General features: G+C 53.3%; 1 protein-coding gene across 1 annotated transcript in view; it reads right to left on the bottom strand.

Moving 5' to 3' along the window:
• LOC119978615 (amiloride-sensitive sodium channel subunit gamma-like) overlaps nucleotides 1-21,571 on the bottom strand; it is a 32,949-nt gene extending 11,378 nt beyond the window's left edge. The window contains 10 exon segments of the mRNA XM_038820393.1: nucleotides 682-781; nucleotides 784-802; nucleotides 897-995; nucleotides 5,038-5,099; nucleotides 5,102-5,200; nucleotides 9,950-10,053; nucleotides 13,168-13,367; nucleotides 18,812-19,124; nucleotides 19,927-20,266; nucleotides 21,494-21,571. Coding sequence (XP_038676321.1) covers nucleotides 682-781; nucleotides 784-802; nucleotides 897-995; nucleotides 5,038-5,099; nucleotides 5,102-5,200; nucleotides 9,950-10,053; nucleotides 13,168-13,367; nucleotides 18,812-19,124; nucleotides 19,927-20,246 — 1,316 coding nt within the window. The 5' untranslated portion in view covers nucleotides 20,247-20,266; nucleotides 21,494-21,571.
• Nucleotides 21,572-21,998: the final 427 nt, after the last annotated feature.

Raw genomic sequence — 21,998 nt, 5'->3', positions numbered from 1 at the left:
TCTTAAACAATCACAGGTAACACAATAATCTCAAATGATATTTACACAGAATCAAATCCATATTGTTTCAGATCTTCTGAATGACCTAGTTCTAAGTTTAAGGTTAGTACTCCTTGTTCTGGACTCTGCACGCCCCCCCCCCCCCCCCCCCCCCCCCCCCCCCCCCCCCCCCACCCCCCCCCCCCCCCCCCCCCCACCCCCCCCCCCCCCCCCCCCCCCCCCCCCCCCCCCCCCCCCCCCCCCCCCCCCCCCCCCCCCCCCCACCCCCCCCCCCCCCCCCCCCCCCCCCACCCCCCCCCCCCCCCCCCCCCCCCCCCCCCCCCCCCCCCCCCCCCCCCCCCCCCCCCCCCCCCCCCCCCCCCCCCCCCCCCCCCCCCCCCCCCCCACACCCACCACTGGAAGTAGCTTCGCCTATTAAATCATTTTTTTAAGCATCTCGATCAGATCTTTTCCTTACATTCTACCAGCATCCTGCAACACTCCTTCACTAACCATCACTGTCTAAACTTGGAGACTAACTGGAAATTAAAATTGAAGCACTTTTTGGGATCTTGCTGTGCATAAAGTGTCCCCTCTACCGAACCACATAACAGGTCAAATTGCTTCAAATTTATTTGTTATTATGATCTTTGGATGTAGAATTCTACGCAACTGGAGGTATCGGCAGAGAAAAGTGTGAACTCACTCCACCCTGGGTACTTTGTGTAGTCGCAGTATTCTGCTTCTGGTGGCAATGGCTTTGCGTAGTGAGCACAGCCACAGCTACGGACCATTTCCATTGAAAGCACGAGTGCAGACACATCTATAGGGAAATAGAAAATCAGCCAGGTTAGACTCCGGCCTCTATCCTCAACCCTTAGGTTTGTTTTGTCAGCTGTAGTAAGTTGAATCCTTACCTGCAATGAGTAGGTCTTGTTATAGAGATTTGTCATAGGCACATCAAATCCATCCATAGTACAGTCACTATATGGGCTGCTCAGCCTCTTCAATACTGTCTGAAACAACAGCAAGGGAGTTCTGAGAGTCTTCAGGAAAAGGCAAATTGCAGCAACAAAACTATCGGTCAAGATTGGGGGTACACACACTTAATATGTTCATAGAATCATGTGTGCTACTTTGCAGGTGTTAACGCATAAGAGAGAATTTAGTACAGTGCAGCACGCCTTTGTACACGGCTGAATTAATCTATTATAATCTATTGTAGAACGGGTACAGCAGAGAAGGTGGCCATTCAGCCCATCGTGTCCATGCTGACTGTCTGTCAGAGACAGCTAGTTCCACTCCTCTGATTTCCAGTGGCCCTGCCAAGTGTTTTCTTTCAGATGCTTACCCAAGAATCTTTGAAAAAATACAATTGAATCTGCTTCCGCCAGTCTCCAGTAGAAACTAAGCAGTCATACGTGAAAAAGCCTTTCCTCATGTCACTATTGATTCCTTTTTCCTCTGGTTCTTGACCTTACCACCAATGGGAACAGTTTCTCCCTGTCTCCTCTATCCAGACACCTCATGATTTTGAATACTTCTGTGGAGTCTCCTCTCAACCTTCTCTGCTCGAAGGGAAAAGCCTCATCTTTTGCAATTGATCCTTGTAACTAATGTCCTTCATCACTGTCACCTGTTTAATGACTTTGCATCCATCCTGAAGTGTGGTGCCTAGAATTGGACACAATACTCCAGCTGAGGCCAAAACAGTGTTTTATAAAGCATCACCATAACTTTCTTTCTTTTGTAACCTATGGCTGGGATTTTCGCTCCTGCTCGTCAGGTCGACGATGGATTGGAAAACATGGCAGAACAGCAAAGTAAGTTTTCCGATGATGTAAATGTGACTCGATTGTCCCTTCCCTCCGTCATTGACGGGCGCATTTCCCAACGTTCAAGTGTAGATCATTATAATAAATCAACATATGGGGTGGCACGGTGGTGTAATGGTTAGCACTGCTGACTCATGGCACCGAGGACCCGGGTTTGATCCCGCCCGAGTCACTGTGCATGTGGAGTTTATACATTCTCCCCCTCCTCCCTATTGAAGAAGACTTTGACTTTGGCTGGGTCTGGTGGGACGGTTATTTTGTGCATATAAGGTGATACCTATCAGCGGAGTCCGCTTTGTTGAATGAGATAAAGGTGAAATTAGAGGGTGAGTTGAATCCCATTCTGGATGATAAGTATGGAGCGAGGCCCTTCACAGGGTCAACTCCACGTTCTCATGTGCGCGGCTTAGTCTCATCCAATTCAAGGCGGTGCACAGGGCTCACCTGACTAAGGTGAGGATGAATGGATTCCTCTCTGAGGTGGAGGACAGGTGTGGGCGTTGTTGTTGGGGCCCGGTTCACACTGCTGTTACTGTGTGTCAGTGGTGAAGGGAGTGAATGTTTGTGGAAGGGGTGCCAATCAAGCAGGCTGCTTTGTCCTGGGTGGTGTTGAGCTTCTTGAGTGTTGTTGGAGCTGCGTTCATCCAGGCAAGGGGAGAGTATTCCATTACACCTGACTTGTGCCTTGTAGGTGATGGACATTAGGGAGTCAGGAGGGGAGTTACTCGCTGCAGAATTTCTAGCCTCTGACCTGCTCTTGTAGCCACAGTACTTACATGGCTTGTCCTGTTCAGTTTCTGGTCAATGGTAACCCCCCAGGATGTAGATGGTGGGGGATTCAGTGACTGTAATGCCATTGAATGTCATTTTTGTTGGTGATGGTCATTGCCGGGCACTTGTATGACACAAAATTGTTTGCTACTTGTCAGTCCAAGCCTGGATCTTGACCTGGTCTTAATGTTTTTGGACCTGGACTGCTTCAGTATCCGAGGAGTCATGAATGGTGCTGAACATTGTGCGATCATCAGCGAACACGCCCACTTATGACCTTATGAGGGAAGGAAGGTCATTGATGAAGCAGCTGAAGATGGTAAGGCGTAGGACCCTGATAAACCCCTTCAATGATGTTCTGGCCCTCAATTACCTTCCTTTGTGCTAAGTATGACTCAAACCAGTAGTGAGTTTCTATCACTATTACCATTGACTCCAGATTTGCTAGGGCTAATTGATGTCACACTGGGTCAAATGCTGCCTTGATGTCAAGGGCAGACACTCTCAACTCATCTCTGGAGTTCAGCTCTTTTGTCCATGTTTAGACCAAGACTGTAATAACTCCAGGGGCCATGTGGCCCTGACAGAACCCATACAGAGTGTCAGTATGCAGATTATTGCTTTGTCAGAGCTGCTTCATAGCACTATTGATTACATCTTCTCCCTAATTTTAAATTATGCATAGTGTTGTTCCTGGCAGGCCGTCCTGCACTCTTCATTGAACCAGGGTTGATCCCCTGGCTTAGTTGTAATGGTAGAGTGGGAGATAGGATAAACTATGAGTTACAGATTGAATACAACTGAGTACATGTCTGCTGCTGATGATGACCAGAGTTCAGGGATACCCAGTTTTGAGGTGCGAGACTAGTGGTACATGGTAATTAGCAAGAGGTTTCTTTGTCCATGTTGACCTGATGCCACGGTAGCATTGTGGATAACACAATCGCTTCACAGCTCCAGGGTCCCAGGTTCGATTCCGGCTTGGGTCACTGTCTGTGCGGAGTACACATCCTCCCCGTGTGTGCGTGGGTTTCCTCCGGGTGCTCCGGTTTCCTCCCACAGTCCAAAGATGTGCAGGTTAGGTGGATTGGCCATGATAAATTGCCCTTAGTGTTGGGTGGGGTTACTGGGTTATGGGGATAGGGTGGAGTTGTTGACCTTGGGTAGGGTGCTCTTTCCAAGAGCCGGTGCAGACTCGATGGGCTGAATGGCCTCCTTCTGCACTGTAAATTCTATGAGACTTCATGAGGTCCAGAGTCAATGTTTTTAAAATAAATTTAGAGTACCCAATTAATTTTTTCCAATTAAGGGGCAATTTAGCGTGGTCAATCCACCTACCCTGCCCACCTTTGGGATGTGGGGTGAAACCCACGCAGACATGGGGAGAATGTGCAAACTCCACACAGACAGTGACCCGGGGCCGGGATCGAACCCGGATCCTCAGCGCCGTAGGCAGCAGTGCTAACCACTGCTTCCCATGCTGCCCTAGTTCAGAGCCAATGTTGAGGACTCCCTGGGCAACTCCTTCTCAATTGTATACCAATGTGTTGCCAACTCTGCTGGGTTCGTCCTGCTGGTGGAGCAGGTGTGCTCCAGGATGCTGATAGTGGTAGGGATGTTATTTGTAAAGTATGATTCCATGAGTATGGCTACGTCAGGCTGTTGCTTGGCTAGTTTGTCAGACAGCTCTCCCATTTTTGGCACAAAGCCCCTGATGTTAGTTAGGAGGACTTTGCTGGGTCGATAGGGCTGAGTTTGCCATTGTCGATCCCGGTGCCTCGGTCAATTTTGGGTAGTCCATCCAGTTTAATTCCTTTTTATTAACTTTGTAGCGGTAGAACTGAGTGGCTTGCTAGGCCATTTCAGAGCACAGTTAAGAGTCAACCAAATAGTTGTGGATCTGGAGTCACATGTAGGTAAGGACAGCAGATTTCCTTCTTTCAAGGACATTAATGAACGAGATGGCTCTTTACAACTATTGCCAATGGTTTCATAGTCTTTTAATCCCTGTTTTTTTAATTGAAAGCAAATTCCATCATCTTCGGTGGTGGGATTCGAACCTGGTCCCCAGATCATTACCCTGGGTCCTCTAGATTACTAGTACAGTGACAATACCACTACACCACTGCCTCCCTAAAAAGGGGAAAAAAGCAGTCTAAAAATAAACTTTATCAGAACATATCCGCCCTGCCTCATTCTTATTCCTATTCCCAATGAACAGCATTTGAAAATCACATCACCACAGTTCTGTCTGTTCCATTAAGAATCTTTTGGTTAGGTGACCTCAAAAGTCAAACAGAAACAGTCCTGACATTTGAAGTTAATTCCAAACCAAGTTTGTAGAACACCGTAAGGTTTGCTATGGCATCTGTTGACCTGAGATTATTGGCTCATGCATGATGTTTAGTTCTCCCCCAACCCCAATGAACAAGGTCCCTTTTGGGTGGTTTACCTTATCAAGGCCTATGGCTGTCTCAGTTGCTGTCTGTATCTCAATCCCCATGTCTTCAACAATGGCTGTTCATTCTGATCGTGAATGACAATTTTCGCTCCCATTGAGGTGAACAGATATGGATTATACTCATTCTCATCCAGGTGCAGAGTTACCTTCAGGCCTGTGAGAGAGAAAATAAATAAAGACTTGTGCTTATGTAGTGCCTTTCATGAATTCCGTATATCCCAAAATGCTTTACGGTCAATAAACTGTAGTTACTGTTGTGATCTAGGAAACACAGTAACTAATTTGTGTACTGTGGGCAGCACGATGGAGCAGTGTTTAGCACTGCTGCCTACGGCGCTGAGGATCCAGGTCGATCCGGCCCCAGGTCACTGTCCGTGTGGAGTTTGCAAATTCTCCCCATGTCACTTCCACAACCCAAAGATGTGCAGGGCAGGGGATTGGCCATGCTAAATTGCCCCTTAATTGGAAAAAAGAATTGGTACCCTAAATTTAAAAAAAACTAATTGACGTACAGCAAGCCGTCACAAACAGCAATGGAAAATGGCCAGATAATCTGATTTAATTAAAAATTTCACCTACCCTGCATATTCTTTGGGTTGGGGTATGAGACCTCCGCAGTCACGGGGCGAAAGTGCAAACTGCACACGGACACTGACCCGGGATCGAACCCGGGTCCTTGGCACCGTGAGGCAGCAGTGCTAACCACTGTGTCACCGTGCCGCCCTATAATCTGCTTCAATGATGTTGGTTGAGGGATATTGTCCAGGACAGCACTAAAAACTCTACTGTTCCTCTTCAATTAGTATAATGGGATTTTGTATATCCACCCCGAGGGGGCTGATTGAGGCTTGGTTTATTGTCTCATCTGAAAGGGGTGGGATTCTCCGTCCCGCCGCACCGTTTTCTGGTGCGGCGCAGTCCCGTCGGCACCGGGATCCTTCATCCCGCCAGCTGGCCAATGGAGTCTCCCATTGTGGGCACCCGCGCGCTGTCGGGAAATCCACGGGCATGAGTGCACCTCGAGCGAAATGGAGCATCCCGACAATGGAGAATCCAGTCCAGTAACTCCAACAGAGCAGCACTCCCTCAGTAGTGACCCTCTGACAGTGCAGCACTCCCTCAGTACTGCCCAGATTAGAATGTCAGTCTGCATGATGTGCTTAAATCCCTGGAGGGGGTGGAGTTTGAACTCATGACCTCCTGACTCGGAGGCAAAAGATATATAATGAGCCATGACTGACATGGCCTTTGACCATTAATACTCCAGTGTGATGTAAGTTTATCGCATTGTTCCCTCACCGCCTCTTTGTTCTTCTCCCAATCTTTCCTGAAAGCAGTTGGTAATTGGGGGATAAAAATACTTTTAAGAGCAAAGGGAGAATTTGAAGAAATTTTCTTCCGCAGAGGGTTGCTAGGATATGGAATGTCCAACTGAAATGGTGGAGGAAGCAGAATTTATCACAACTTTTAAAAGAAAAGTGGATAAATACTTGAAAAAGAAACATTTCACAGGATCTGGGGAAAATAATCCTCTTTCGAAGAGCCATCGTCACAGGTACAATGGACTGAACGGCCAGCTCCTGTGTTGTTCATGTGAGTAATTTTAATAGTTCCTGCGTTCACTCACGCATGTATCTGACAGTGTTGAAAACGGTGGCTTAGAGGACATTGGTTCAGAGTGAGTAAAACCTTGAGATGGCTATCAGTCAGAGTTTATGATGGATATCGGTCAGACCTTATGTGCAAGAAGTGGTCTATCATGAAGGTCATTTACTTTGTGGTAATTATAGCAAAACCTAGGAGGGGAATTGCAACTGCTGGAGGAAAGAGAAATAAGGTTGTAATAACTATAATAGAGATTTTAAATGGTTTTCCAATGGCTTGTTGACTTAATCCAGTCAGTAACTGAGCTTTACAAGCCGCAAAGAATCCAGAGTTGAGCCTTGTCCTGTGCTGTTAGCTGATAGTAGACTGTACCAGCTAGGGCCAGAGTAAAGGGTCGGCCACATCCTGGATCTAAGTAAAGGTAGGCTGCACCCAGGGCCATACGATAGACTGCATAAACAGAGTAAGATGTTGGACAAAATCATTTCCAGTTCCATTTTCTCTTGAACTTTTGACGACAGACAGGATTATCCATTTGGGCAACCATGGGCGGAATTCAATGGAAAACTTTCTAAGTTCATTTGTGACGTGTTTTTCAGGAAGTTTCCCGCTGGCTCTGTCAGCGAGTTTCCCACAGCTATTCAAAGACACTCTGTCACTTTCTTGGACCCTGGGGAGTTTCTCACCGGTTTAGCCCACACTTAGAATTTTCATTAGCGCTGAGAAGCTGAACTCAGAGATCACGCCGCCATTTTGAAAGGGTATCCCAATCTCTCAGCGAACTTGTGGGTCCCCCACACACCCTACCCATGGGCAATGTCGTCCCCACGCACATAGGCACTGCCCCACGCTCCACCAAGTGAGCACACCCTGCTATAGGGTCCCTGGGGGTCCCTCTTCTTCAGGCCTCCCCACGCCTCCTTCCAGGCCCCCCCTTGCAGGACCCCCATCCGTCAACCCCACAACCTCCAACAGTCCCCTTCTTACCTGCCATGCACCCCTGCCCATTCTTCAAACCCCCCCCTTCACCCTCCTTTCATGGGCATGGTCGTCCTCAGCCCCTGGACCTGGCAGTGCCACCCTAGCAGTGCTCGTGTCAGCTTGGCAGTGCCACCCAGGCACTGCCAAGGTGTCTACGTTCTGGGGGGAGCCAGCGAGACACCCTGCATTGACCCTGACCACCATGGGATCTCCGCTAGCCTAGGAGACTCCCCCCACCCCCCCCCCCACCCACCCCCCCACCCCCAACCCCCCACACCCCCACCCCCCAACCCCCCCCCCCACCAACCCCCCCCCCCACCCCCCCCCAACCCCAACCCCCCCCACACCCCAACCCACCCCCACAACCCCAACCCCCCCCCCACAACCCCAACCCCCCCCCCCCCCCAGATCCCGGGTAAGCTCGTTGACTTCGGCAAGTGCCATTTGGTCACGCCCCTTTGGCCATGATTCTGATGGACTTGGGTAAAGCCTGTGAGGCGTGAAGGCTGCTGGGAAATCCGCAGGAGGCTTCTCCCAGCATCCAGCATCGGCCTCACCGCGCTCAAGCGAGAGCGTAACACAGCCGGTGGATCATGCCCTATGTGTTGATGCCGGCACCGGCGTCGGGTGCGGTTCCCGTTCCCGTTGGGGACACTAATCGGTAAGAGAGTCAGGTCAATCAAATAGGGCAGCACTCTGCTGGCATGAATTCTGAACAATTCCTGGCCCAGTAGGCATTCTAACCCTAAAGAGCCTGGCAGCTGGAGCTGTTTTTAAGCACTCCATTTACCACACTGCAGCCTCGCAGATCAACCATGATTGAATGGTGGAGTGGACTCGATGGGCCGAATGGCCTTACTTCCACTCCTATGTCTTATGGTCTTATGGTCTTATGTCTCACAGAAGATGTACCCCCCTGAGGTCGGCAGTCCGAGGTGGACCCACAGCTCCATGTGTGTGTGGTGTGGAGGGACACCTTCTTCCCCTGGGTGGGCCACAGGCCCAAGCCCACCCCCCTGAACAGAGCCTGGGAATTGGTGACAAAGGCAGTCAAGTGCCGCCAACCTCACCAGGAGGAGACAGTTGTTGATCCCGAGGGGTGGCGGGGTCACTGGTAAGGCCTCTGCCCTGAGAGGGGCAGGAAACCAGGGAGGTCTCCAAAGACCATGGTGCGGGTGTCCTCTGGTTGGGGCGAGCTCCGTTGATCCCCTGCTACCTTTGCAGTGGAGCAGTGCTTCTGAGGGGTCCCAACACCTGGTGGGCTCCTTTTCATCATATAAATTTAGAGTACCCAATTCTTTTTTTTCCAATTAAGGGGCAATTGAGCATGGCCAGTCCACCTAACCTGCACATTTTTGGGTTTGTGAGAGTGGGACATGGAGAGAATGTGCAAACTTCACACAGTGACCCGGGGCCGGGATCGAACCTGGGCCCTTGGCGCCGTGAGGTAGCAGTAACCTGGTGGGCTCCTGATTGAGCTTGGCATTGTTGATGTATGCAGGTATGTCCAGAGTGGCAGCCTGGGTGGGCCACCAGATGACCAGAGGCCTTCTGAACATTCAAACGACACAGGCAGCCCTCAGCAGTGTGAGCAGCCAGGAGTCTGTAAGTAGCACCAAGCGTTGTATTTGAAAGACTGCAGCAATGGCAGACTGAGCCAGGTCATCCCAATCCCGAGCGGGACACCCTGAGTCCACAGACTTGGCACCAAGTTGCTCCCCGCTACTGCCCCCGGCCCAGGCAAATACTTGTAGTAATTTGCGCCTGCGAGACACCCACCTGAGAGGGGTGGAGCATCACGAAAGGGCAAAGCATGTTCTGTCCAAGCCGCTAATCATGATTTAACTGCATGTAAATGCCAGTTTGCATGCCCACACCGTAGTGGGGCACAAATCCCATTTCTCGCATCTGGGGAGGGTCCGGGGTGAGGCACCCGAATGGGGTGCAAACTATGATTTGTGCCGGGCGCCCGATTCTCCGCCCGTTCGCAATTCACATTTCCGGCGTCGCAAAGCGGAGAATCAGCCCAACGTCTTTCTTTATTCTTTTTTAATCTAGAGTACCCAATTATTTTTTTGTCCTAATTAAGGGGCAATTTAGCATGACCAATCTACCTAACCTGCACATCTTTGGATGTGGGGGTGAAACTCACCCAGACATGGGAAGAATGTGCAAACTCCACATGGACAGTGACCAAGGGCCGAGATTCGAACCTGGGTCCACAGCGCTGCAGTCCCAATGCTAACCACTGCGACATGTGCCGCCCAGCCCAGCGTCTTTCTGTCGGAGACAAGTACTTTCGCCCAGTGGGTTTTACCATTTTCGTGACCGCCGGTGATGGTCTTGAGGATGATGTCGTTCTCACCACCATTGAAGGTGAAGCAGTTTCCATGGAGGGGGTGGTGCATTAAACTGAAGTTCCTGCAATAGGGAGAGAGACACAAACCTAAGTAACTCGACAGGAAAAGCAAATCAGCAAGGGCTGGTCAGTCATTGGAAACAATGGACAAATGTTGCCACTTATACAGCAAGTATTGTCACTCTGATAGTGTGGTTCTTCCTCACTAACATCCCTCAGACAGTGCAGTACCCCCTCACGACTGCTCCTCTGACTGTGTGGTTCTCCCTCAGTGCTGACCCTCTGGCAGCACAGTACTCCCTCAGTATTGCACCTCTGATAGCACAGTACTCCCTCAGTACTGTCCCTCTGACAGCACAGTGCTCCCTCAGTACTGTCCCTCTGACAGTGCAGCAGTTATTCACTATTGTCCCTCTGACAATGCAGCACTCCCTCAGTACTGACCCTCTGACAGTGCAGCACTCCCTCAGTACTGACCCTCTGACAGTGCAGCACTCCCTCAGTACTGACCCTCTGACAGTGCAGCACTCCCTCAGTACTGACCCTCTGACAGTGCAGCACTCCCTCAGTACTGACCCTCTGACAGTGCAGCACTCCCTCAGTACTATCCCTCTGATAATGTAGCACTCCCTCAGCACTGTCCCTCTGTCAATGTAGCACTCCCTCAGCACTGTCCCTCTGACAATGCAGTACTCCCTCAGTACTGTCCCTCTGACAATGCAGTACTCCCTCAGTACTGTCCCTCTGACAATGCAGCTCTCCCTCTGTACTGACCCTCTAACAGTGCAGCACTCCCTCAGTACTGACCCTCTAACAGTGCAGCACTCTCTCAGTACTGACCCTCTGACAGTGCAGCACTCCCTCAGTACTGACCATCTCACAGTGCCGCACTCCCTCAGTACTGTCCCTCTGACAATGCAGCACTCCCTCAGTACTGACCCTCTGACAATGCAGCACTCCCTCAGTACTGACCCTCTGACAATGCAGCACTCCCTCAGTACTGACCCTCTGACAGTGCAGCACTCCCTCAGTACTGTCCCTCTGACAGGGCAGCATTCCCTCAGTACTGACCTTCTGACAGTGCGGCACTCCCCCAGTACTGACCCTCTGACAGTGCAGCACTCCCTCAGTACTGACCCTCTGACAGTGCAGCACTCCCTCAGTAGTCCCTCTGACAGTGCCGCTCTCCCTCAGTACTGTCCCTCTGACAATTCAGCACTCCCTCAGTACTGTCCCTCTGACAATGCAGCACTTCCCTCAGTACTGACCCTCTGACAATGCAGCACTTCCTCAGTACTGACCCTCTGACAGTGCAGCACTCCCTCAATACTGACCCTCTGACAGTGCCGCTCTCCCTCAGTACTGTCCCTCTGACAATTCAGCACTCCCTCAGTACTGACCCTCTGACAGTGCAGCACTCACTCAGTACTGACCCTCTGACAGTGCAGTACTCCCTCAGTACTGACCCTCTGACAGTGCAGCTCTCCCTCAGTAATGACCCTCCTGACAGTGCAGCACTCCCTCAGTACTGACCCTCCTGACAGTGCAGCACTCCCTCAGTACTGACCCTCCTGACAGTGCAGCACTCCCTCAGTACTGACCCTCTAACAGTGCGGCACTCCCTCAGTACTGACCCTCTGACAGTGCAGCACTCCCTCAGTACTGACCCTCTGACAATTCAGCACTCCCTCAGTACTGACCCTCTAACAGTGCGGCACTCCCTCAGTACTGACCCTCTAACAGTGCGGCACTCCCTCAGTACTGACCCTCTGACAGTGCAGCACTCCCTCAGTACTGACCCTCTGACAATTCAGCACTCCCTCAGTACTGACCCTCTGACAATTCAGCACTCCCTCAGTACTGACCCTCTAACAGTGCGGCACTCCCTCAGTGCTGACCCTCTGACAGCGCAGCACTCCCTCAGTAGTCCCTCTGACAGTGCAGCATTCCCTCAGTACTGACCCTGACAGTGCAGCACTCCCTCAGTACTGACCCTCTGACAGTGCCGCACTCCCTCAGTACTCACCCTCTGACAGTGCCGCACTCCCTCAGTACTCACCCTCTGACAGTGCAGCACTCCCTCAGTAGATACCCTCTGACAATGCAGCACTCCCTCAGTACTGACCCTCTGACAGTGCAGCACTCCCTCAGTACTGACCATCTCACAGTGCCGCACTCCCTCAGTACTGTCCCTCTGACAATGCAGCACTCCCTCAGTACTGACCCTCTGACAATGCAGCACTCCCTCAGTACTGACCCTCTGACAATGCAGCACTCCCTCAGTACTGACCCTCTGACAATGCAGCACTCCCTCAGTACTGACCCTCTGACAATGCAGAACTCCCTCAGTACTGACCCTCTGACAGTGCAGCACTCCCTCAGTACTGACCCTCTGACAGTGCAGCACTCCCTCAGTACTGACCCTCTGACAGTGCAGCACTCCCTCAGTACTGACCCTCTGACAGTGCAGCACTCCCTCAGTGTTGTCCCTCTGACAGTGCAGCACTCCCTCAGTACTGACCCTCTGACAGTGCAGCATTCCCTCAGTACTATCCCTCTGACAATGCAGTACTCCCTCAGTACTGACCCTCTGACAGTGCAGCACTCCCTCAGTACTGACCCTCTGACAGTGCAGCACTCCCTCAGTACTATCCCTCTGACAATGCAGTACTCCCTCAGTACTGACCCTCTGACAGTGCAGCACTCCCTCAGTACTATCCCTCTGACAATGCAGTACTCCCTCAGTACTGACCCTCTGACAGTGCAGCACTCCCTCAGTACTGACCCTCCTGACAGTGCAGCACTCCCTCAGTACTGCCACTCTGACAGTGCAGCACTCCCTCAGTACTGACCCTCCTGACAGTGCAGTACTCCCTCAGTACTGACCCTCTGACAGTGCAGCACTCCCTCAGTACTGACCCTCCTGACAGTGCAGTACTCCCTCAGTACTGACCCTCTGACAGTGCAGCATTCCCTCAGTACTGCCACTCTGACAGTGCAGCACTCCCTCAGTACTGACCCTCTGACAGTGCAGCACTCCCTCAGTACTGACCCTCTGACAGTGCAGCACTCCCTCAGTACTGACCCTCTGACAGTGCAGCACTCCCTCAGTGCTGTACTTCTCTATTCAGTTGAATGTTAATGAGATGTATTTGTATAAATCTCAATGAAAGAACCTTGAATCACATGGAAGTCCATCAAACACACAGCTTAATATGAGGTCATCAGCAGAGTAACTCATCTGAACTTTGGCTTTCTGGGGCACCTGTGCCATGATATTGAGGTAGTGCAGCCGATACCATTCCTCGATAGCGGTTATTCCTGAATTGAATGTGTAGATGGTGCAGGCAGCATTTCCGTCATCATTTTCTTCGCACTGTTTTCATAAAGAGGGCAACAAGAGAAAACTCATTATAAAAAAGCACAGCAGCAATAAAAGTCCATCCTCGAGCTCCAGTCCAGAATAGTCCACTTACTCCAATCAGTACCAGTCTCTCTGAAATGAATGAAAATTAAAATGAAAATCACTTATTGTCACAAGTAGGCTTCAAATAAAGTTACTGTGAAAAGCCCCTAGTCGCCACATTCCGGCGCCTGTTCGGGGAGGCCGGTACGGGAATTGAACCTGCGCTGCTGGCCTTGTTCTGCTTTACAAGCCAGATGTTTAGCCCACTATGCTAATCCAGCTCTGGTACTGCTCCGGTCAGTACCAGACCCCCTGCTCTGGTCAGTACCAGTCCCCCTGCTCCGGTCAGTACCAGACTCCCTGCTCTGGTCAGTACCAGTCCCCCTGCTCCGGTCAGTACCAGACCCTCCTGCTCCGGTCAGTACCAGACCCCCCTGCTCTGGTCAGTACATGACCCCCTGCTCCGGTCAGTACATGACCCCCTGCTCCGGTCAGTACCAGTCCCCCTGCTCCGGTCAGTACCAGACCCCCTGCTCCGGTCAGTACCAGACCCCCTACGCCGGTCACTACCAGACCCCCTGCTCCGGTCAGTACATGACCCCCTGCCCCGGTCAGTACCAGTCCCCCTGCTCCGGTCAGTACCAGACCCCCTGCTCCGGTCAGTACCAGACCCCCTGCTCCGGTCAGTACCAGTCCCCCTGCTCCGGTCAGTACCAGTCCCCCATCTCCGGTCAGTACCAGACCCCAGCTCCGGTCAGTACCAGTCTCTCTGCTCCGGTCAGTACCAGACCCCCTGCTCCGGTCAGTACCAGTCTCTCTGCTCCGGTCAGTACCAGACCCCCTGCTCCGGTCAGTACCAGACCCCCTGCTCCGGTCAGTACCAGACCCCCTGCTCCGGTCAGTACCAGTCTCTCTGCTCCGGTCAGTACCAGACACCCTGCTCTGGTCAGTATCAGTCTCTCTGCTCAGGTCAGTACCAGTCCCCCTGCTCCGGTCAGAATCAGTCTCTCTGCTCCGGTCAGTACCAGTCCCCCTGCTCCGGTCAGTACCAGACTCCCTGCTCTGGTCAGTACCAGTCCTTCTGCTCCGGTCAGAACCAGACCCCCTACGCCGGTCAGAACCAGACCCCCTACGCCGATCAGTCCCAGTCTCTCTGCTCCGGTCAGTCCCAGTCTCTCTGCTCCGGTCAGTCCCAGTCTCTCTGCTCCGGTCAGTCCCAGTCTCTCTGCTCCGGTCAGTATCAGTCTCTCTGCTCCGGTCAGTACCAGACCCCCTGCTCCGGTCAGTACCAGACCCCCTGCTCCGGTCAGTATCAGTCTCTCTGCTCCGGTCAGTACCAGTCCCCATGCTCCGGTCAGAATCAGTCTCTCTGCTCAGGTCAGTACCAGTCCCCCTGCACCGGTCAGTACCAGACCCCCTGCTCCGGTCAGTACCAGACCCCCTGCTCCGGTCAGTACCAGACCCCCTGCTCCGGTCAGTACCAGACCCCCTGCTCCGGTCAGTACCAGTCCTCCTGCTCCGGTCAGAACCAGACCCCCTACGCCGGTCAGAACCAGACCCCCTACGCCGGTCAGTCCCAGTCTCTCTGCTCCGGTCAGTCCCAGTCTCTCTGCTCCGGTCAGTCCCAGTCTCTCTGCTCCGGTCAGTCCCAGTCCCTCTGCTCCGGTCAGTATCAGACCCCCTGCTCCGGTCAGTCCCAGTCTCTCTGCTCCGGTCAGTATCAGTCTCTCTGCTCCGGTCAGCACCAGACCCCCTGCTCCGGTCAGTACCAGACCCCCTGCTCTGGTCAGTACCAGACCCCCTGCTCCGGTCAGTATCAGTCTCTCTGCTCAGGTCAGTACCAGTCCCCCTGCTCCGGTCAGTACCAGACCCCCTGCTCCAGTCAGTACCAGACCCCCTGCTCCGGTCAGTACCAGTCCTCCTGCCCCGGTCAGAACCAGACCCCCTACGCCGGTCAGAACCAGACCCCCTACGCTGGTCAGAATCAGTCTCTCTGCTCCGGTCAGTACCAGACCCCCTACGCTGGTCAGAATCAGTCTCTCTGCTCCGGTCAGTACCAGTCCTCCTGCTCCGGTCAGTCCCAGTCTCTCTGCTCCGGTCAGTCCCAGTCCTCCGGCTCAGGTCAGAACCAGACCCCCTGCTCCGGTCAGAACCAGACCCCCTGCTCCGGTCAGTCCCAGACCCCCTGCTCCGGTCAGTACCAGTCTCTCTGCTCCGGTCAGTACCAGTCTCCCTGCTCCGGTCAGAACCAGACCCCCTTCTCCGGTCAGTACCAGTCTCTCTGCTCCGGTCAGTCCCAGTCTCCCTGCTCCGGTCTGTTCCAGTCTCTCTGCTCTGGTCAGTACCAGACCTCCTGCTCCGGTCAGTATCAGACCCCCTGCTCCGGTCAGAACCAGTCTCTCTGCTCTGGTCAGTCCCAGTCTCTCTGCTCTGGTCAGTCCCAGTCTCTCTGCTCTGGTCAGTCCCAGTCTCTCTGCTCTGGTCAGTCCCAGTCTCTCTGCTCCGGTCAGTACCAGTCCCTGTGATCAGTGCTCGCCCACTCACTGCAGTCAGTGCCAGCCCACTCACTGCGGTCAGTGCCAGCCCACTCACTGCGGTCAGTGCCAGCCCACTCACTGCCCACTCACTGCGGTCAGTGCCAGCCCACTCACTGCGGTCAGTGCCAGCCCACTCACTGCCCACTCACTGCGGTCAGTGCCAGCCCACTCACTGCGGTCAGTGCCAGCCCACTCACTGCGGTCAGTGCCAGCCCACTCACTGTGGTCAGTGCCAGCCCACTCACTGCGGTCAGTGCCAGCCCACTCACTGCCCACTCACTGTGGTCAGTGCCAGCCCACTCACTGCGGTCAGTGCCAGCCCACTCACTGCGGTCAGTGCCAGCCCACTCACTGCGGTCAGTGCCAGCCCACTCACTGCGGTCAGTGCCAGCCCACTCACTGCGGTCAGTGCCAGCCCACTCACTGCGGTCAGTGCCAGCCCACTCACTGCCCACTCACTGCGGTCAGTGCCAGCCCACTCACTGTGGTCAGTGCCACCCCACTCACTGCGGTCAGTGCCAGCCCACTCACTGCGGTCAGTGCCAGCCCACTCACTGCCCACTCACTGAGGTCAGTGCCAGCCCACTCACTGTGGTCAGTGCCAGCCCACTCACTGAGGTCAGTGCCAGCCCACTCACTGCGGTCAGTGCCAGCCCACTCACTGCGGTCAGTGCCAGCCCACTCACTGCGGTCAGTGCCAGCCCACTCACTGCGGTCAGTGCCAGCCCACTCACTGCGGTCAGTGCCAGCCCACTCACTGCGGTCAGTGCCAGCCCACTCACTGCGGTCAGTGCCAGCCCACTCACTGCGGTCAGTGCCAGCCCACTCACTGAGGTCAGTGCCAGCCCACTCACTGCGGTCAGTGCCAGCCCACTCACTGCGGTCAGTGCCAGCCCACTCACTGCCCACTCACTGCGGTCAGTGCCAGCCCACTCACTGCGGTCAGTGCCAGCTCACTCACTGCGGTCAGTGCCAGCTCACTCACTGCGGTCAGTGCCAGCTCACTCACTGCGGTCAGTGCCAGCCCACTCACTGCGGTCAGTGCCAGCCCACTCACTGCGGTCAGTGCCAGCCCACTCACTGCGGTCAGTGCCAGCCCACTCACTGTGGTCAGTGCCAGCCCACTCACTGCGGTCAGTGCCAGCCCACTCACTGCGGTCAGTGCCAGCTCACTCACTGCGGTCAGTGCCAGCCCACTCACTGCCCACTCACTGCGGTCAGTGCCAGCCCACTCACTGCGGTCAGTGCCAGCCCACTCACTGCGGTCAGTGCCAGCTCACTCACTGCGGTCAGTGCCAGCCCACTCACTGTGGTCAGTGCCAGCCCACTCACTGCGGTCAGAGCCAGCCCACTCACTGCGGTCAGTGCCAGCCCACTCACTGTGGTCAGTGCCAGCCCACTCACTGCGGTCAGAGCCAGCCCACTCACTGCGGTCAGTGCCAGCTCACTCACTGCGGTCAGTGCCAGCCCACTCACTGCCCACTCACTGCGGTCAGTGCCAGCCCACTCACTGCGGTCAGTGCCAGCTCACTCACTGCGGTCAGTGCCAGCCCACTCACTGCGGTCAGTGCCAGCCCACTCACTGCGGTCAGTGCCAGCCCACTCACTGCCCACTCACTGTGGTCAGTGCCAGCCCACTCACTGCGGTCAGTGCCAGCCCACTCACTGCGGTCAGTGCCAGCTCACTCACTGCGGTCAGTGCCAGCCCACTCACTGCCCACTCACTGCGGTCAGTGCCAGCCCACTCACTGCGGTCAGTGCCAGCCCACTCACTGCGGTCAGTGCCAGCCCACTCACTGCGGTCAGTGCCAGCCCACTCACTGCGGTCAGTGCCAGCCCACTCACTGCGGTCAGTGCCAGCCCACTCACTGCGGTCAGTGCCAGCCCACTCACTGCGGTCAGTGCCAGCCCACTCACTGCGGTCAGTGCCAGCCCACTCACTGCGGTCAGTGCCAGCCCACTCACTGCGGTCAGTGCCAGCCCACTCATTGTGGTCAGTGCCAGCCCACTCACTGCGGTCAGTGCCAGCCCACTCACTGCGGTCAGTGCCAGCCCACTCACTGCGGTCAGTGCCAGCCCACTCACTGTGCTCAGAGCCAGCCCACTCACTGCGGTCAGTGCCAGCCCACTCACTGCGGTCAGTGCCAGCCCACTCACTGCGGTCAGTGCCAGCCCACTCACTGCGGTCAGTGCCAGCCCACTCACTGCGGTCAGTGCCAGCCCACTCACTGAGGTCAGTGCCAGCCCACTCACTGCGGTCAGTGCCAGCCCACTCACTGTGGTCAGTGCCAGCCCACTCACTGCGGTCAGTGCCAGCCCACTCACTGAGGTCAGTGCCAGCCCACTCACTGAGGTCAGTGCCAGCCCACTCACTGCGGTCAGTGCCAGCCCACTCACTGCGGTCAGTGCCAGCCCACTCACTGCGATCAGTGCCAGCTCACTCACTGCGGTCAGTGCCAGCTCACTCACTGCGGTCAGTGCCAGCCCACTCACTGCGGTCAGTGCCAGCCCACTCACTGCGGTCAGTGCCAGCCCACTCACTGCGGTCAGTGCCAGCCCACTCACTGCGGTCAGTGCCAGCCCACTCACTGCGGTCAGTGCCAGCCCACTCACTGCGGTCAGTGCCAGCCCACTCACTGCGGTCAGTGCGAGCCCACTCACTGTGCTCAGAGCCTGGACCCTTGATTTAATCCTTTGGCTGCTCAACACCCAGGATGTCTTCACTGATCAATCGCAGAAACAAGGGCATCAAGTTGGGACACAGCTTATCCAGAGTTTACTCTCTGACATCTTCATACATCTTTGTGTCCTCCCCCTCTACCTTGCACTCTAGTGGAGCCCCAATGAGCTTGATTTTAAGCTGGAGGTGCAACTTACCAGCTTGAAGCCGACTGTTTTGGCTTGGGACTGTGTATTGATGCTCTCAAACAACTTGGTTTTCATTGTCCCATTGATCTCATGCTGTTTCTTGGTGATGAGGTCAGTCACAATGATATACTTGTGGTCCACCAGCTCAATCAGCAGCAGCGGAATGTTCTGGAACAATATGTCATTTTGGCTGTTTGTGGCGATCTTGTGCAGAGTTTTCACCTGGCTGTTATTGGGACTATCTGTGAAGCAGTACAGCTCCTTGATGGCAATCAGAGTCTCCTGGTCTAGTTTCTCAAAGAGGTGTCTTGTTGCATTGTATCTGTGAACAGATATGAATAAACCTGGGCTAAATAGAAATTGTTGCACCTTAAAATCCAAAGTCCATAATGTTCACTTTCTACCACCTTGGTCCACATGATGCAACAAATATGGAGTTATTGACTAATTATAACAATTAACCTCGATCAATTAGTCCTCAACAAACCCAGATATGGGGCAAGGAAAACCACACTGGTGAAATCCATAGGTCCAAAAACACATTTTACTCCAAAGCTGCACTCTCCACATTTCAGGTTTAAAATTATTCATGTAGTGTATTCCATAATATTGTTTTCTCAAGATATTTATTTAATTTGCATTTGAATGTAACATCACGAACCATTCCCATCGTCGCCCGAAGGAGTTTGTTCTATAGATTGATATCTCACTCATTATCTCCCCAGGCAGAGCATATTAAAAAATATATTAAACCAAGGCCCCCTTTTGCTATCTAAGTGGGATGTAAAAAATCCCAAGGCACTACTTTGGAGAAGAACAGTGGAGTTCTCCCAATATCGTGGTCAGTATTCATCTCGCAATCAACATCACTGATGCACATTCGCTGATTGTTACCTCATTGTTTTTGGGAGCTTGTTGACTGCAAATTGTCTGCTGCATTTTCCCACATTGCAACACGCGATTACACTTCGGAGCTAATTCAGTGTCTCTATGTCCTGAGGTTGTGAAAAGTGCTATAGTTCATTCTTTTGGACATACCGTGGGCTTCACAGGGAGCGTAGGGTTAGTGAGAGACTGAGGGTTGGGAATTGAGGGACTACAGTTCAAGAGACGCAGACACTGACCTGTACGGGTTTATGTTGCAGATGGTGACGGCAGGAAAGGTGATTTCCTGAAATTGGACAGTGATGGTGACCGAGGCAGTGTAGTAGGAAATGATGAGGAGAGCGCACTGCCAGAAGATGATGCCCACCGTGCTGAATGTCAGGATTACCCAGGCAGCCCGGCGTAGCCGGCCTCTCGATACCACAATTCTGCGGCAGCCATGGGTGTTGGTGTGGTAGCAGTACCATTTCACCAACTCGCAGGCACTCGTTGCCTGTGGTCCAGTCACTGGCAGCTTCTCTTTGATCTTCTCCTTCAGTCGCTTTGTTCCTGATTCCATGGTATCTCTGCAGTGGGCTCCTGGCACAGAAGATTTCACAGTAAAGTGATAGTCATGCTCCCTCCCCTTCCTCTCCTCACTTGTCCCCCTTTGCCACTTTGCCACCCAGCCCGTACCCCCCACCCCTTCACCCTCCCCACCTGGCCCATCACCCTCCCCCTCCACACCCCGCCATTCCCTCAAAATGCCACACAGATCCTCCCCCAGCCCCTTTCTTTTCCCCTCCTCATCCAACCTCTCCACTTCCCCATCCCACCTCACCTCACCATGACCACCGGCCCTTCAGCATGCTCTCTTCTCCCCATCCTCTCCCATCTCACCACACCCCTCATCATGCCCCCCCCCTGCTCCCTCCCCATATCCCAAGTGTCCCTCCCCTTTCTTCTCCCCCTCCCTTTCCACCCACCCCACTTTCTTTCCACCCACCCCACTTTCTTTCCACCCACCCCCCCCCCACTGCATCCCGTCCCTGTCTGTCCACTACCTCTTCCCATCCCCCATTCTTCTTCCCTCCTCCCCATCCTCCACCCTCCCAACCCATTTCGCTCCTTCCCTCTCCTACCTCCTTCCCTCCAGTCACTCTTCTCCCCTTTCCCGCCCCTACCACTATTCCAACCCCTCTTCCTCGTGTCCCTTCCCTTCCCCATCCCTCCACCTCCCCTCACCCTGCTCACTCAGTTGGTGTTTTGTGAAATGAGTTCCAGCCAATAGCTGGGTTAAAAACGCTGCGCTCCTTTCGCAAAACATTCGACTAAATAAAAACCTCTCGCGCGTTTGCTTCTTTCGAAGTGATCAGGGTTGGACCTGCTCGCGGAACCGTCAATCATGAAGTAAATATTCATTAATTTCAACATCCCAGAGGATTTGGGTGATTTATTCCTCCTTCCCACTGTTTAAACAATTTGAAGTGTTTTTTCTCTAAACTTTTTCAGCGCCGCTAATTAAAAGAATAAAACAACGAAACTCCAAGGCACCAGCTCCTGGAGTCATATTGGAACAAATTTACCAGAAAACGCCCTTTCTCATATCAAACAATCCCATTCAAGCCCAGTTTTAAAAGTTCGAGGGGGAAAAAAAAGTTTCAGTGCAACAGAGTGGTTAACTAATCGTTTTAAAGTTTCACCAACACCCCAGTGAGATTTTGTTTAGATTGTCTCATTTATCTGTACTAATTGAGAAAGTTCACTTCAGTATTATTAGTTTACGCTATTTTCTGACTGAAGATAATTCGCGCGTTAAATACATACCTGTTTCGGGCGTGAGACACAGCTGCAGAATAATTAAGCGACCTCTGGAAACTGGGATAGCAGAGCCTCTGTGCGTGGCTTGTTGGAGAGAGAGACTGGATTAGATTGGCAGCTCTGGCTGCTCAAAGTGACACCTCATGGTACAGCCCCTGGTCAATGACCCTTTTCAGCACCTTTTCTATATTATACAAACGAACCGTTTTATGTCCCAGAGGAATTGAGATTTTAAATTTTTTTTATTGTACCCAATTATTTTTTTCCAATTAAGGGACAATTTAGCGTGGCCAATCCACCTACCCTGCACATCTTTTTGGATTGTGGGGGTGAGACCTACGCAGACACGGGGAGAATGTGCAAATTCCACAGAGGCAGTGACCCGGGGCTGGGACCGAACCTGGGTCCTCGGTGCCCTGGGGCAGCAGTGCTAACCACTGCGCCACCGCGCCGCCCTAGAATCGAGAAATGTTTTAATAGCGGGATGACCAAACTACAGTTCAAGAAAGCG

The sequence above is a fragment of the Scyliorhinus canicula genome, chromosome 15 (assembly GCF_902713615.1).
Source record: "Scyliorhinus canicula chromosome 15, sScyCan1.1, whole genome shotgun sequence".
In the NCBI taxonomy this organism is placed as follows: domain Eukaryota; kingdom Metazoa; phylum Chordata; class Chondrichthyes; order Carcharhiniformes; family Scyliorhinidae; genus Scyliorhinus; species Scyliorhinus canicula.
This window is presented reverse-complemented; position numbering and strand designations above follow the sequence as displayed.